Source organism: Charadrius vociferus, unplaced genomic scaffold (genome assembly GCF_000708025.1).
Source record: "Charadrius vociferus isolate BGI_N301 unplaced genomic scaffold, ASM70802v2 scaffold487, whole genome shotgun sequence".
Lineage (NCBI taxonomy): Eukaryota > Metazoa > Chordata > Aves > Charadriiformes > Charadriidae > Charadrius > Charadrius vociferus.
The window spans coordinates 2232188-2249541 of NW_009649169.1; the positions used below are offsets into that span (position 1 = coordinate 2232188).

Here is a 17354-nt window from a genome sequence, read left to right on the forward strand (position 1 = left end):
TACTTGATACTTCTATCTAATTTAGTGACGATTACTAGATATTAAGTTGCCAGTTCCTCAAAGCACTCACTAGCACACCAATTTTCCTTGTTGTGGGATCTTTATGTGTAAAAGAAATTGACAGCTAAATGAATATACTTAACAGGTAGGAGATTCTTTGTTTGCTTTTAATATCTTAGCCTTTTGTGTTCTTAGAAGCCTTACTCAAGCTTGAAATTGGTCCTTATTTTCTGTCAGTCAGCAGAGCTGTGGGATATGTTAGCAAGGCAAGCACTGGAATTTCATAGCTTGGTATGTCTTACTGCTCTAACTTGCAGGTTTCCTTAAGTGCAGTGGTCTTGCATTATGTTTTTATATGAGTACTGTGTTGTTGCTGCCCAGATATGTAAAACGGGGGCAGATGAAGTGTGAGAGGATGGAAAAGTGAAAGATGTAATGAGATTGTCATGGGGCTGACTGAGTATGACAACTCTGAATAAACAGGCTGCTGCTAGGGAAATGGCTTGCCTTGGTTATACATAGGGGCGAACTATGCATTTCTTCTTTTTAACTATGTATTTCTTCTTTTTTTTTTTCTTTTTTTTTTTTTCCTCTTTGCTGGCAGTGACAAGACAGCATCTGGGCCTCTGCAGTTTCTCTCCTGGTCTTCTTCGATTGTTCTGGCCTGTCCTCATTGCTTCTGTAGCTTTCGTGGCTCTGGATGGCTAGTGAAGAGGGATGTTCAGTCTAATGGCCAATTGCTGCAGCTGGTTAAAACGGTGGCAGGAACCTATCAGGTAAACATGTGAAAGTATTTTACATTTCTGTGCTGACCTTCCCGAATTGTATTTCATGTCCTCTCACCTATGTTTTTCTTTATTTGTTGTATAATGTTGTTTTGTATTTTTTAATTCCGAGATAAAATCCATCATGTTTTTTTTCCAAGAGAGAATCAATATGTCTTCTGAACTTAAAAATGAAATGTTAATCATCTCTAATTCAGGTGCTTTGTTTCTGACTTCAGGAAAGTATGAAGTTCAAAATATAGTCCTTTGCATACTGTTTCCTCAAGTTGAGCATTATGGGGTGATGCTAGAATGTTTATGTAAAGGTTATTTGGGTTTTATGTAATTGATCCAGTTTCCCCATTGTGAGATTCTGAGGTGTAATGTGTGAAAACACTTTGTTGTCAACAGTAGACTGTACCCCTAGTGTTTCTTACTATTATCTAAGTATCGTAATACTGCATTTTGTGGGTAGCCTGGTGATCCATTCTTGCTTATGGAATTCTACTGTTCTTGTTTGTTTCTGTTACTTTTACATTGTGCGTCCTCTTCCCTCCAGTTAGCAGAGATGCACAGATAATGCATAGTTTATTTCAAACTATTTACAAACTATGAGGAAGGGGAATAAAGAATACACCACACTTATTTATACTTCACAGTCATATAAGAGGATTAGCCCTTTTCTTCAATGCTACATAGTTTAAGTTTTACAGAAGATGCTGCTGTTCAGAGAACTATATCGGATTGAATAGCTTTCTGACACTACCAATTTATTATAGACAATTGTGACTTTATAAATGTTAATGGCTGTTCTGGTTTTAGCTTACTTTTGAAATAGAAATTACTGTGATCCTACTGTTCATTTTTAGGCTCTCTTCTCACACCTTTTTGGCTTTTCTGAAAGAACTTGCATAAATTATACTTCCTATATGATGCTCTTATAATTTTAAGACTGGAAATAACAATGTTTTTAGTATTCCTTCACTTAAAGGGACATAAAATTGAGCAAATTCCTTTGACTCCTCTGAGTCTTTGTGAATAGGTAGAACAATTGAGGTATAGACATAGATATGTTTTTCCTATTGCTTTCCTTAGAATTTATACCAGGATAGAATTTTAACTTGTATGCCAGTTTGCTAATATATTGTACATACTCAACACCACTGTTTGCACATTTACAGTCTAGATTGCTTCTGCTTGAAACAAAGGCATGATTGCTTCTGCTTGAAACAAAGGCATGATGAGTACCGGTGCCACTTATTTGCAGTCTACACAAGTGTTGCATACTGTGTAGTGTTGTTTAGATGCACTAATTGAGACAGAAATAAATTTTTAGTATAGGCACAACTTTGAGGCAGAGAGACGGTAAAAATACAGGTGAATAGAAATGAAATTACAGAAATTGTTGAAGAGGCCATGACCACACCAAAAAAAGGATAAAGTTTACAGTACCGTGAAATTAAATTCCAGCAGGCAAATACAAGTTGAAAGGAAAATCATTGTCTCATGTGGAATTTACAGCACAATATTAGACTTCTCATTTCATACCTTGTTCTGCTGTTCTGTTTAATCAGGTGGTTTGACATATGGGAACACCAGATACACAATTGTAACAATGCCTGCTACTTGGTATTTTGATACCTATTCTTTCTACTGCTTTGTGGTAAAGTTGCTATGCATGTATTAAAAAACATAATACGTGATGTCTAGCTAGAGGAAAAAAATATTTGAATTTTTTTTTTCTCTCCTTATGGAGGAAGGTGACACTCATAATGGTGGGTCTTGATAATGCTGGTAAAACTGCTACAGTCCGAGGAATTCAAGGAGGTAAGCAATTATTTTTTTCATCATCTATATGAAGCATTGAAAGAGATAGTATAATTACTAATTTTCCATCATTTTAATCTAAAAATATTGTTTCATCTCTTAATTTATCTCTCCTTCCCATATTGTTGAAAGAAAATTTCGATGATTTTACCACCAAAAGTGGTACAAGTGTGCTTGACAAAGTGACCATGTCACAGGCCCCATTGTGTGAAGACCTGCAGAGAAAAATTAAGGGGTCTTACCTTTGAAACATAAAGATCCTGTTTTTTGATATCCAGGAAGTCATGCTAGGGTGACTAAAAAGTAGGTGCTCCCAGTCATGTGCTTTATGCTCAGAAGAAGCAGCAGGGCAAGCTCTGTGTCTGCTCATTGGCCACTGCACTTATCATGATGTTGAGCTAAAGTAGACCAAATCAGTCATAGTTCAACAAAGTTGCTACTGTTGTTCTACATCATTTTCAAGGGTAATAGTATGGCATAGAGGCAAGGTAGATAGTATGGAGAGAGCTGCCTCTTAAGACGTTGGACAATGCAGCATTAGAACCCTTAGTCCACTGAGACAGAAAAAATTAGTCTATAGAGGTGTCTAATTATCTTGGAAACACCAAGACCAAATGTTTAGAATACCTTGGAGCTTATGTGCCTTGAGTTGACCACTGTATTGTTAACTGTGCAAAATGCTAAGTTGCAGCAAAATCTGTTCTGGGTTCTTGTTTAAATTTCATCACCATCATAGAGTATTTTTGGACTAGAGAAAGGTTTTGCAAATTGTTCAATAAATAGCTGAAGGAACATTGTAACTACAAGCACTCTGTCTTCATCAGTTGCTTTAAGTGAATGAAAGTATAGGACAAAAACTCTGAAGGCTGTAGACCACATTCTAATTAATAATTACTTTGAATTAATGCAATGATACAAAATATTCTGGTTAATGATGTGTTTCACATTCTAGTATACATTAGAGAAATGAATGGACCTGATTTTTTTTTTTTTTTTTTGCGTGTTTGCTGAAGTTACTTTCAGGTGACCATCCAGTAACGCACATACATCAGTAACCTATATTAAAATCAATGTTGTTTAGTGTGTATAATAAGGAAAAGGTCCAAAAGAAGGGAATTGCATGTGTATGTATCTAACATAAAGGATGGTTCTAGTGATATATATTTTATATCATTATTTATCACTAGAAAAGCACTAGCATTTTTCTAGGCACTTACTTCAATAAGAGACCACTTGATTTGGGAGGGTACTTAGCATCATCCAGTGCCCCATGCAAGCAGGATACAATTTGAGATAAAACTTGGGCTTATGAAAACAAAAATTCTCTATGTGTTTCCCCCCCCCGCCTCCCCCTCCTTGTGGGATTGTCTTTCTAAATAACTTTCATCTTGTATAATAACAAGAGTGTACTTAGTAGTGTTTTGGCAGACTTGGAGACTCCACCTTGACTTTCTGTTTACACGTTATGTAAGTTCACAAACTTGCTAACGTGAGTAAAGTTATGAATATTCTCTCATTTATATTCCTGAATCTTTGCCCTGAGAGCATGGGTGCTTCATTATTTAGCCTTCCATTCTGTTTCAAAATCAACTTTAATGCCTTTATCAGCTAAATGTGACAATTATTTCCAAAAGTCCATTTTTTTTTTTTTTTTCCTGGGAAAAAAATGGGATAAAGATGGGTATTTCTAAAGGGAAACTCCAGGAAAAGATAGTTCTTACTTCTGTGACTGTTTCTGAGGGCTTGACTAGTGCTTGCCTTAGAAAGCATTTTTTTTGTTTCCTTAACAGGGTTTGCGGAGTTTATAACCTTCATTTAGTCTTCACGGTTGATAAAATGAGTATTTTTGGCCATGCACCAGTGATACAGCCTATAGGAGGAGACCACAGTTATGATTGCTGGGTTTTAGCAGAAACCAAATATATCTCAGTTCTGAGGACTCTTAAACCTGGGCAAACCAGCATAGTCATCTAAGTCATATTTGCCAAAATGAGCCTGCAGTTTGCATGGCAGGCCCTGTTTTTGTATTGAAGACTGTTTATTATTGGAGACCTCCCTGTAAAATAGGAGCAGACATTTCAACAATATCCTCTTACATTCAGCACCATCAATAACTTTCACTCTTAACCAACCCTCATGTTCACATTGTTTTCTCCTGTAAGATCACATACTTAACGGCTCACAGTGCAAAATGTTCTTCAGAATAAAGCCTGCTGAGTTTTGAAGCTGTAGTTTTTCACATTTAGGGGTCCCGGACTTTTCTCTTGCTGGAGTCCTGGCTTACACAGTTCTGGCCAAGGGGTCAGTTCTGAATCCCCATCTCGGCTCGAAAAAGGAACATGGTAGCAGAAGGCTGGTGGTGATTTAACTTCTGCACTGCTCTTCAGAGCTCAGTGCTTTTGACCATGCCTTCATTTCTTCCTCTCAAGAAGCTGCATTTTATGTCTGTTTCTCCTGCCTTGTGCTACCAGGCTACATAAAATAGTTGCAGAGGTCCAATTAAGTGACCCATGCAGAGACAACTTCGTGGTGTAAGGCAAGTCCAGGCATTCTTTGCCCTCCAGAAAGGGAGAGAGCAAGCAAAAGTATTAAATATAAAGCTTTAGGTTTTTGGCATATTGCATGGTAATCTGAAAACCAGAAAATAAAAATAAACAAAGGCCAAAACCTTATCTTGAATGAAGGGAATCAAGTTGTTTACATCTGAGGAGAACATGGTTTCAGTCACTTCATTTCAGCCCATGGTTTGAACTTTTGAAGCTGTTTTGGCAATCATGAGGGATAAAGAATAAATTTGGCAGAAGACAAGGCTTCTCAGGTCATAATGCATTAACTGTTTTGTTTGTTTTCCTTTTCAAACTTGGATTAACATGGTACAAATGGTGTATAACTGTTCAAATAGGAGCATTGGTGGTGAGGGGGGAACATAAAAACTGCAGTACACTGAACACCACTGCAATTTAAGTGTTAAGTATTAAAATTTGCATTTTGGGCTCTTTTTTTTTTTTTCTTTGTGCTCTTATCTAAATTAACGTGAAGTAAGTGGTTGAGAGCCTAGTGCATTAATTTGAAATTACCTGAGGAGCGGGAAAGTCTTAATGTAAAAAATATGTGGTTAGCAATATGGTGTCACTTAACAACATGGAGCAAACCCTCCTTGTTAAGATATGAATTTTGCTACACAAGTCACTATGTAAAATCCTCCTTAAGTAACTAAAGACACTTTTTACTGAAGGCTTTCTTCTTTGAACTCTGACAGAGTCTCCTGAAGACGTGGCTCCAACAGTTGGGTTTTCCAAGATTGACCTTAAACAGGGACGCTTTGAAGTCACCATCTTTGATTTAGGAGGTGGAAAACGAATTCGAAATATCTGGAGAAATTACTATGCAGAGTCCTATGGTGTAATATTTGTTGTGGATTCCAGTGACATTGCAAGAATGGAAGAAACGAAGCAAGCCATGATAGAGGTTTTAAACAGCCCTAAGATATCAGGAAAACCCGTGTTAGTGTAAGTAATGTTCATAAATGTTTTCATAATAAGCTGTAATTTTGTAAATTTTGACATTCAATATACCTTCTAAAGAAGTATTTATATATAAAGTACACTAATACCACTGTAACTTTAGCACTAAGCAATATTACAATTAGTTTTACAGTATTTCTGAAGTATTTTATTTATGCTGATCTCAGTATCATACTAGGGAACAAAGCCTTCTCTTTCTTTCTTCTCTCCTTCTTTCTGTCTTGAGTAATATATGGTGATATACTGAATCCATTCAGTGCGTGTGACATTAGATCTTAATTAATCCTTCTCAGGGATATTTATTTCTCTTTTTTATATTTCATTAGCAGTGGAAAATAATAAATTGTGTTGGTTTTTTTTAAACTCTTTAAAGTTCTAATATTACTTGAAATGGTACAACAGGTTAAAGGCTTTGCAAGTTTGGCATGGCAACGTGGTGTAAAAATATTGTTACTATTTAGGCCTACATCAATTACTTAAATTGTGAATGGTTCATTATATGCTGCAATACCAGTAATCTCTCAGTAATAAATATCTTGTTCACTTAACACATGGTGGTGCTGCTGATACATGGTCAGCAACATCTCATTAAAGAAGGCTTGCTTTAATAGCATCTGCATGTGCTTTTGTTTCAGTTCCTGTTTTAATTAAAGAAAACAAAAGTTAAAGTTTCAAAAGGTCTAGAGAGATTCTTTCACAGAATGGACAGATTCACAAACTTCTTTGCTTGAAAACTAGGTTTTGTAAAATACTGGAAATAGCATATTTTATGAAATTCAGCCACACAAAAGGTCTTTGAGGACAAAGACCCTTTTGAAGTTACAAAATAAACTGTGAAAGTTCAAAATGGTGTATCAGGACAATGTTTTTGTCTGGTGGGCGTAAGACCTCCATAATGCAGTAATTGCACAACATTTCTGTGATATAAAGAACCTGTAAAGCTAAGAGGAGAGGCCTCTTACTTTTAAGAAGTAGTGATGATCTGGTGGTTTGAGGAGGAAACTGACTAATCTGTTTTGATCAAGTGTAGTGTAGTTCAGCAAGGTAATAGTGTATATGTTGAAAAATAGTTTAGATTTTAACTTCCGTTGCTATCTGAATGTTATTAGTACAGGGAAGGTAAACTATCTTAATGCATTTAATTTAACTCAAATCTGTTTTGAAAATGCAACTGTGACAGTTGACAACTGTACAGTGCTTCTAAATGAATACAACTTTAGGGGTTTTTTTGTAGACATCTCTATGCCCTGACCCTGTAATAGATTATTAGATTATTTAATAGATTATACTGTTAATATTAATAGACTATACTATTAATAGATTAATAGATTATACAGCCATCTTTTTATTTGGCTGTACCTGTAGAAAGCCCACTCATTTTCCTGCTTTTTGATCCATGTCAGTAGCTAATAAGAAGGCAGAATGTATTAACTGAGTCTAATGGTGACTAAACTAAGTTTGTTTGATGGTATTTCCTTCTAATTGATTGAGCCTCAAGCCTTTGAACAGAATTTGTTCTTGCAGTGTCCCAGTTCTGTGGAGGGATCCAGTAGTTCTTTGTTTTATGCTCCCTATACGAGCCGGCATTTTGAGTTACAAACTCTTTCCTGTATTGTCTTTGTTTTCTGTTTGGTGTCTTTGTTCGTGGCATAGCTGTGCTACTCTTGGAATGTTCAACTCGTAAACCCTAGAATTTGTTCCAGTATTTGAAGCACTTCTTATATTGTGAAGCAGGAGGGCTTGGTCAGTAAGCACTGGTGTTTGTGGTATGGAAGTAGAGTGCTTAGCAAATGGTCCCATGCAGCTGCTCTTCCCTGAAGATGCCTTTGGTTGGAGATGCAAACCCCCATCACTTATACTTCCCAAGTATGAGTTCTGTGGCTTAATATTTTTTCATTTAAGTCCCGAAAACTAAAAAATATATCAAGAGCAGAATAAAGGAAACGGCAGATTTACAAATTTGTGATGAAAGTTAGCCTTTTTTAATATTTTCTTCTTCTAAGAATGTTCAGCTTTTGTTTTGGTTTTGTTTTTTTTTTGTTTTTTAATAATGAGATATTCGGTATCCAGATAGCAGTAAGTTCCCTAACATCTCGCTAAGTTTATTAGTTTTAGTTTAGTTTATTAGTGCATTTAGTCTGTGCGTGTATGTGTGAAGGCCAGTATTTACTGAAAACAATAGTGACCTCTGAGTATTAAATCCAGGAAAGTTGAATACTTTTAAGTAATTCCCTTCTCTCCCGTGCTCTTGCAGAGCAGAGCACCATCTATTTCTCTTCTCATAGAATATTGTTATAATTTCATGGCAGAAGAGAGAGACTCCTCTATGATTTCCACACTCTGCAAGTGTGTCTCTGGTTTGGACTACTGCTTTCCTCCAGCACATGAAATAAACAAGGAGAACCAGAAAAGCAGGTGTAATTTGCTTATTCTCTGCTGTCTGTAGGCACACAGACTTCTCTGCTATGTTACTCATATGCTTAAATACAAAGCACTTATTTATTGATGTTTTATTAATTAGTAATTATCATCTTAAAAACTAATAAAAGAACCTAAACTTTAAAGGAATGAAAAGGAGTGAGCTATAACTTCAAAGTGTATGTGTGCTAAAGAATGATGAAAGAGGTATTGGTGACCTGATCAGAATGAAACAATTAAAATGTTAATACTGGATATTCATGTTTCTTTTTAAGCATAGATTGAACCAAAATTTCCATAGTCAGCACTATGGAAATAGTCTAATGTTATTTACCCTAACTTGTGTTATATGCAGTATCTTGTACAACAGAATATGTATCTAAGCATGCTGTAATATTGGATGTAAGTCCATTCTGGATTTTGAAGGCAGCAGCAGAAGTTGCTTCATATGCAGTATCAGGTGTATCATTGTGTGTACCTAGTGTCTGCTTCTCTTTGAAATAACCTGCTCGTTATGCCTTTTTTTCCTTTTTGCCTTTTTTTTTTCTTTTTTGGTGCACTTCTGGTAGATAATAATCAAAAAGACAATTACTTTTTTCTTTTGCATTTATGGACTTTCATCTGTGTGGACAAAACTAATTTTGCCAGTTGCACTAGGGAAAAATCAAATCTTCATGACTGGTAGCTAAGATGGACCTTTGAAATAAACCATTGCTTGTCAGGCAATTAAATTCATGTGTTTGTAAAAGAACATTCCAATTAGGTTATCAGTTTCATATTTGTGGCTGTGCTTTGTAATATTTTTGTTATTAGTTAATAAAACTTGGAAAAAAGTGATACTGGAGTGGTAGCAATGATAAGGAGGCAGGAATTTGCCTCTGAACAAGAATTCTGATCTGTCAGAGTTCTCTTCTTAATCTGCCTTTATACCATGGACTACCTCAGCATATATAAAAGAAAAACTTGAAAAAGAAATTGCATTCCTTGTTAGGTAAATTAATGTTTATAGAACTTTCATCCTTTTTTACTTGTAGAGTTCCTGGTGTTCAGAACATTGGGATTTGGATTAAGAGTGCTGTTGTTGAAAACTTTTAGAAAATTGGTTGTTCAATAATAATTTCAAGAGGAAATAAAATCCAAATTGTATAACTCTTTACTAATGAAAAAACGCATTCCCTAATATGCTCACCTTTTCTTACATACTCTCTCTCACTGGTTCCTGAAGTTTTACTCTTCCTCCTTCTCTTCCCTTCTTCTATTCAGCGTTTCCTCTCTGGCTCCATAAGCACAGGCTGTGTCTGTCCGTGGTGCAACAAGCAGAGTACTCAGCTGTCTGTTGCCTTTTGAGAATAGGCGAAGTGAATGAATTAAAACTAGTTTTGGTCTCTCTTTTCTACCCACATGAATTTTATATAGGTCAGCGGTACTGACATTGTACAGGTCAGTTCTTACTGTATGGTATAGGAGCTAACTGTCCTTGTAAAAATGTTCTAAAAAAAGTAGTAGGGTAAACCCCCCTTTTTTTTTTTTTAACTCCAGTAAGCAAATTTTGTTGTGATGTAATGGGTAAAATATACGTTGAATCATGAAGTTCCTGTATCTAAATATATCTCTCCTTTTTATCTTTAAAGATTTAAAAAAGAAAATAACATATCCTAATATAGACAACTGTATGTTTCTTCCTGTAAAAAGATAATGTTGTTTATAAGTATGAGGTCTGGTTCATTACAATACAAACATCTCTGATAACATTTAAATAAAAGTATTCTCCAGTTGTTTGCTGTTACATGATGGCAGGTTTGTCCACTATTCTACTGTGGTGTTGGAGTTGTAAAAAACAAAACAAACAAACAAAAAAAAAACACCAAAAAAAACCCTACCCCAAACCCTTGTCAAACACACAAAAAAACCCCTCGCACACAAAACAACCCAGGAATAGGAACAAACTTCAACAGTGATACACTTAATGGGTGCCAGGAAAACGTTGGGAGTCTTTGACACACAAGCCTTAATGAAAGTAGACAAATTAAACATTTTTTTTTCTTCCATTGTGAACAGCACAGTAATTATGTGGTTTGTCTACACTCCCATCTTCCCCTGCTCATTTTCTTTTTTTTGTTGTTGTTGTTGTTGTTTGGGTGCTGTCACCACAATGAGCCACACTGTGTATGTGGTAGCTGGTTCACTTATTTCTTCTTAGAGAGAAACAGTTTTGTGTCCTCCCTCTTCCTTAGAGGACATGTCTGTATAACACTAGTTTGACCAGATAGTTAGGGTGTAGACCATACCAACTTCAGCTCCTGCTAATCGGGACAGGTCTCCAACACTGCATCAGCAGGTCTTGCACACTATGTGCTCTCATACTATATCCCAAAACTTTAAGCATATGATAATCAGCATGAACAATTCTTTCATGGGATGCATTGCACTGGTCACTATTTGGACATATTGAATTAAAAATAAAATAATTTTATATATGTAAGTGTTAAGGCCAGAGGGATGTCACATGCAGCCCAACAAAAGATTGGGGTCAGGTGCTGTAGTGTGGATGTGACCAGTCTGGTCCAGAAAGGAATCTGCAAAAGCTCTTCTCTCTGGACAGCATACAGGGGTGCCAGTCCATGCCACTTTATCCAGGGGCTAGAGCTTGCTTGCTGGCACTGTCCACAAAGACAGTATAGCTATAATTTATCACCCAGGTGAGCAACTAAGTTAATGTGTGTATTTGGAAGAAGGGGGGGAGGAGAGGTGGAAGAGCAGTTTTGGTTATGGTGTCCAGCTAGGACTGTGGTGTGTGCAAGTATAGGGAGGTGTGCAAATGAGGCCCTCAGTTCTTTCATGAAGTATGTGGAAAATTGTCCACAACAAATACTTTAAAATCTCTCCAATAGAAGACTAGGTCCTAGGTCCTTGAAAAATGTATGTGTTCTATCTTGGAAAAAGTCACTTTTTTCATTAAAGTTAAAAATCTGGTGATTTTTAAATGCTAGCTTTTTCCAGTAAATATGCTATTTCTATTATTTCTTTGAGTAGCAGAACATTTCCCCAGAATATTTTTCCTATTTTGTTTTTCATCTGTCCAAACAAGCAACAGTCCTTTCTGAAAAGCACAATTTGTGTCACTGCATGTCTTAGATGTCTTTTGTTCATAATCAGCTGTATACTGTGAGTAATGCTGTGAATTATCATGGGTTGATGGGTCTCATTTAGCAATGAAGAACAGGATCCATTACTAAAGTTTGCGATGCAGTCTTCATGATGGAGAAAAGTAGAATTGGAGTCACTGGTCTGCTCTTCCTTTTGGCATGTTTTCTTCTGCCCCAATCTATTGTATTATGGTATGCCCTAATCCCATAGTACACGTATGCATGTGACAACTCTGCTTTTTGTTGGTGTAAGAAGACACACTGATGAGAGAAGAAAAGTAAAGTGTAAGACAACTCTTGCTCCTCATCTTTTCTGATAAAGGAATGGATAGTGAGCCTGAGCACTACTTAGGGAGAAGTGAAGCCCCAATAACCTGGAAAGAGAACAGGCTGAATTATGCAATGTGGGCATAGAATTGGTACAAGACACTCCGTATTACAGTAATATAGGGGATATAAGAGTTCTGATATTGTGCAGTGTGATGCTTTCTTCAAATTGAATTGGTACCGTGGCATCTTATTATCTATCACTGCCCATGGAGGTATCACCGTATCATCTTAAGACGGTTTTCCTAAAGTGCTGATGGTATTGGCTGTTATTGACTGAGTGCAAATTACTTGAAGATGTTAAACTTTATATTTGGCATTTTTTTTACTGTTCAGTGTTACTACTTAATTTATGTTTCTTTGCTCGTGTAGGCCTCGTTTAACACTCGAGTGCTTAAGTAGTTAATCAATCGGTTATATATGGAGAAATGGAGTTGTAGAAAGTAAGAGTTCTTGCAGGTCAATCCTATGCAAGGTTAAATTTTCTTCTGTTCAGGTTTTTTTTTGTCCTTCCTTTTATTAAACATGAACAGTTAGACTTCATATTATGTAGGCAAATAATGGCTTTGTTTGGGCTTATTTTGGGGGTGGGGTTTTTTTTGGTTTTGCTTTTTTTTTTACTTTGACATGAAACATATGCAAGAGGAAATACAAGTCCATGTGTTATGGCTTGTTTTTTTATACCAAAAAGACTGCTGGGTAGGTTGTTTTTTATTTTAGTAGAAATCGTCTTTCTACCTATTATTTTGGTGATGAGGGATTAGAGCTATTAATATTTCACATTTTTTATTAGAACAGTAGCAGCTCTGCTTTAATTTGTTTGCTCTTCTGCATAACTATGTAACTAGAAAAAACACTGAAAAGTTATTTTAATGATTACCACAAAATTTCTTCTGTTAATCATTTCGAATGCTCAATAACAAATTCTTATGAAGCCAGTGTAAGTTGTAGTTAATACTAATTACTTTCAGTTAATAGCACCTTGTATTAAGAAAAAGCTTTCCGCAAGGAAAAGCGGAGAAGAGGCTGAGAGAGTTGGGGCTGGTGAGCCTGGAGGAGAGAAGGCTCCGGGGAGATGTTATTGCGGCCTTCCAGTACCTAAAGGGGGCCTACAGGAGAGCTGGGGAAGGACTTTTTACTGGGGCATGTAGTGACAGGACGAGGGAGAATGGCTATCAACTGGAAGAGGGCAGGTTTAGATTAAACATTAGGAAGAAGTTGTTCACTTTGAGGGTGGTGAGGCACTGGAACAGGTTGCCCAGGGAGGTTGTTGAGGCCCCATCCCTGGAGGGGTTCAAGGCCAGGCTGGACGTGGCCTTGGGCAACCTGGTCTAGTGGGAGGTGTCCCTGTCTATGGCAGGGGGGTTGGAACTCGATTATCTTCAAGGTCCTTTCCAACCTAAACCATTCTATGATTCTAAGTCTTTCTGGTTTTCTCTCTTATCAGTTCTTCTGCAGCATGTTATGTATCTGTTATGTCATATTCTAACCAATATACAGCTGAAAACTACTTTAATTACTTATGTATGGATAGGCAACTGTCTTCCTGAGTATTACTGAAACTTGAGTTTTCTTGCAGGATTTTAAAGTACAGCTCTTTTTTAACAAGACCATGTTTACTTCAAAGTAACATATCTGTTGTGTGAAGAGGAAGGGCTAGCCCAGGAACACGTTTCTCTCTCAGATAAGGATGCTTGTGTGAACACTCCTGCATGGGGGATGCTGTGTAAACAGGTGATGTTTGTTGTATTTTGCTTTTCTCTTCTGTCAACGCTGGCTGCAGTAGTCCTTCACAGATACACCATAATGCCTTTCCTTTCAAGGGCCCAGGAGAGAAGGAGAGGGCTGTCTGTTACGTACCTTTGTTTTTCTCTAAAAGTCAAAACAGAAAAAGAAGATGGGGTGGTGTTTGTGTGTAGTGCATATTTCTGTGTATACGTATGTTTATATACGTACATATATATATATATATATATGAAAGAGCATTTTGGCCATAGCAACTTTTTTCTCTGTATTGCCTATTGGCTAGTTTCTACTGTGCTCTTGGAATGTAAAGGTAGCTTTCATATGTGTAACGGTTAAAGGAGATTATTTAATGGAATAGTGTCAGTGGTGACATTATTTAATTTCATTTTTTGTCACTGCTGTGTAAACAGTCTTTTTCACTTTAAGGTTCAGACCTCTGATTGTACTTCGATAACAGTTAATTTCAGTTGCAATTTTAAGCTGGGATGAAAGGAATCCAGCTATTTATAAATATCGCAATGTGAAAATAATTTGGTAGTCCTTTTTGATAGTAGATTAATTGCATCTAGTGGGAAAAAAAAATCAAAGACATCTAGCTCACTTAATGTCTTGCACAATTGCAGTGCAATTTGCTCTGACTTCTCTGACTGTATCCAGATATAGTGTTATTGATTGTGTCTTTGCACAGCATAAAGGAGTTCAGAAATGTGTTCCTGGTTTGGTGTTTGGTTTTACTGTTTTTTCTTTTCCTCTGGAAGTAACTTTTTTATCTCAGTTGCATTTTTATTTTCTGTTAAATTGCATTAGAGCACTATTTCTCCTTCAGTTCCAAAAGGGGTTGGTTACAGGGCAGAAACCAACCATTGGGACTATGGAAAGCAAATGCACCCCACGTCTGCTTGCTTCTGTTCACTGCAGAAATAACTGCTGCTGCAAAATAAAGCAGTGGTATACTGCCTGTCATGCTAATTCAGCTTTTTCAGGAAGAATGTCTAAGTTATCTTCAGGGACAGGTTGAGTCAATGACTAGATGGTTTTAGGTACTCGGGGGAAGTATTCATGTTTACTACTTCAGGCATCTTCCTTGCATACCTACATGAGGATCCTAGGCTTCCACAATTAGCAGAATCTCATGGCGACTGTTAGAGTTCTGGAAACCTTCAACTGCTTCTGGCCATTCCTGTAGTAGTATAGATAAATACATGTCCTATACCATGTCCGGTTCTGGACTTCCTACTACAAGAAGACTGTGATGACAAACGTTGATTATAGTACAGTGAGTCCACACTGCTGGGGTATTGGAGCATGTAGCATATGAGGAGAGTCAGAGAGCTGTGTTTGTTCGGACTTACAATGAAGAAACTAAGGGAGACATCTTCCTGTTGCCTACTAGTAAGGTGTGAAGATAATAAAGCAAGCCTCTTCTCAGAGGCGTGGTGCTATGATGAGAAGTGGTGGACAAGATCTGTAGCCAGGGCGTTTCCTGTCTTGATTTGAGCAAGAGTTTGAGCAAGAGGTTCGTCTGGATGTTCCCCACAAGTTCCTTCCAACCTAAATAATTATCTGGTTCTAGATCGTATTTATTTTTATAAGGATGGAGTTCTATTTTTTTTTTTAATTATATTTTTTCCTTCATTTTTGTACTAGCAAAAGTGAGACTGCAGAGGCAACTGTGTATTTAGGTAGGCTAGGCAGCAGAAAGAATGCATCTTATCACTGTGTAATAAAATATCATATTCCCCTATCCTTACCTGGTAGGGGTTTGCCTATGTAGCTGAATAATGTAAATACCTCTATGTCAGTTTATTAATGCTTGGCTTCTCAGCAGGCTGCTAACAAAGGTCCCTGTAGGTTTGATGATGTGGTCTTCTGCTGGTTTGGTGTTAGTGATATTTAATGTGTTCAGAATATATCAGCTCAACACCTATCTGTAAGAAATAAAGCATGGTGTTGTTAAAATAAATAACCCAATGTCTGTTCCATAAGACAGTGTACACTGTCCTACTAAAATATTGAGCATTATTTCATGGTGTTAAGTAGGTAAGTAAGCCTGTAAGTAACTTTTCCTATAGAGGTAGTATTGAAACACTCCTGATAACTGTTTTGTGACTTCTTGTTTGATTTAGGCATCACGTTCTGGATTGTTACTAACAATGTCTGCTTTATGTGTAGATTCTTTTTGTAGAATTTCAGATTCCTGGGGAAAAAAACTTTAGAATTTGAACCACGTAAATATGAGTGCTAAAAAACCACAAGGCAATTAAAAATCCTAATTATTATTTTAGAAAAAAGTAACTGAACCGTTATTATGAATCCTGTCTTTGAGATTAACAATATTTTCAATGCTTCCCAAAACCAAAGGTAGTTTGTTGCCACATTGTGTTAGAGCGGAAGAACAAGAAAGTGTGACTTGTGTCCTTTGATCCTTTCTCCTAGTTCATGTGTTTCTGTGAAAAACATAAAATTCTTCGCATTCTTCTAACTCTGTTTGGAAAGACAGATGTAGATTTTCCTGAGAGCTCTGTGGAAGGGGAAATGGGAAGAAAAATGAAGCAATCGAGGGATCCTGAGACTGCTTTACAAGATCACTTTGCTAAGTAGGAACCATTGGTATTTCAAGCAGTTCATTTCTTTTGTCATTTGCAGCATGGACAACACCAGCAGCATATTGCTTTGCAAGGGTTTCTTTTTTGGTATCTGACTGCAAGCCCAAATTTTTCTTTAGATACCTGAGTGTATTCTTGAGTGTTATTCATACTGATTTCAATATTGTTGATCATCTCCCCTTGCTCCTCCACCAGAACTGATATCTGGATAAAAAGATCCTGTAAGTCTTTGATCTGGTTCTCCAGATTGACTAGTTCTTTGTGTCTCTGTTCAATCTCCGAGAGCTGAGCTTTGGTAATTTTGACTTCAGTAAGTAGATTTTCATTGAAAATCTCCCATTTTCCTTGTTGGAGCATGTCATTGACTTCTTCCTCAGATACCTCTTTACCAGCTACTTCAAGCTGACGGACAATAAATCTTCTGCATTTCTCTTGCTTAGCAGTTATAGCATCATTGTATGAGAGCATAGCATTTAGGTAACGCTGGGATAAGAAAGCGTGCTGGGAAGCTAGAATTCTTACTGTGGCACGTGATGGCCCGTATTCATTTTCAGCTTTTTTCACTGTTTTTGACAGTTCGTCCAAACATTTTCGTATGTGCTCTGCTTGAATTTTTATTTCTCTTGCGATGTTAGATTCCTTTTTCAGAACACTGAATCTTCTCATTGAAGATAGTAGGCTTTTTTGTTGTTGACTGAATTTATGAACTTCCTCCACCAAATTATTAATTTCACTCTGAAGCTTCTGAATTTCATGCAAGTGCCTTTCAGTTATGGGTTCTTTTTCATAAATAATGGCCTGCTGTTCAAACTCCTCCTGCTCCTCTTCTTGTACAGTTGCATCGTTGTTTTCTCCAGCTGTCTGTAGTTCCTTAGCTCTCAGTTTAAGCTCTTGGAGGCGGTCTCTCATGGTTTTTATGTTCAGGGTTTTTTTTCTGGTTTTTTTTTTTTCCCCTTTCGCAACGCAGGGAATTAACTCCAATATCCTTTTTTCTTG

General features: G+C 36.8%; 2 protein-coding genes across 2 annotated transcripts in view; one reads left to right on the plus strand and one right to left on the minus strand.

The window, feature by feature from the left end:
* Positions 1–604: 604 nt before the first annotated feature.
* The window catches only part of ARL13B (ADP-ribosylation factor-like 13B), a 43381-nt gene continuing 26631 nt past the window's right edge, over positions 605–17354 (plus strand). The window contains exons 1-3 of the mRNA XM_009888513.1: positions 605–776; positions 2521–2591; positions 5851–6100. Coding sequence (XP_009886815.1) covers positions 718–776; positions 2521–2591; positions 5851–6100 — 380 coding nt within the window. The 5' untranslated portion in view covers positions 605–717. The remainder of the gene's footprint in view (positions 777–2520; positions 2592–5850; positions 6101–17354) is intronic.
* STX19 (syntaxin 19) lies at positions 16389–17267 on the minus strand. The gene has a single exon (XM_009888503.1). It carries the CDS (start codon positions 17265–17267, stop codon positions 16389–16391), a length of 879 nt encoding a protein of 292 aa, XP_009886805.1.

Excerpts from the sequence above, each read along its gene's own strand:
- STX19 (XM_009888503.1), bottom strand. The coding sequence starts at position 17,267 with ATGAGAGACCGCCTCCAAGAGCTTAAACTGAGAGCTAAGGAACTACAG.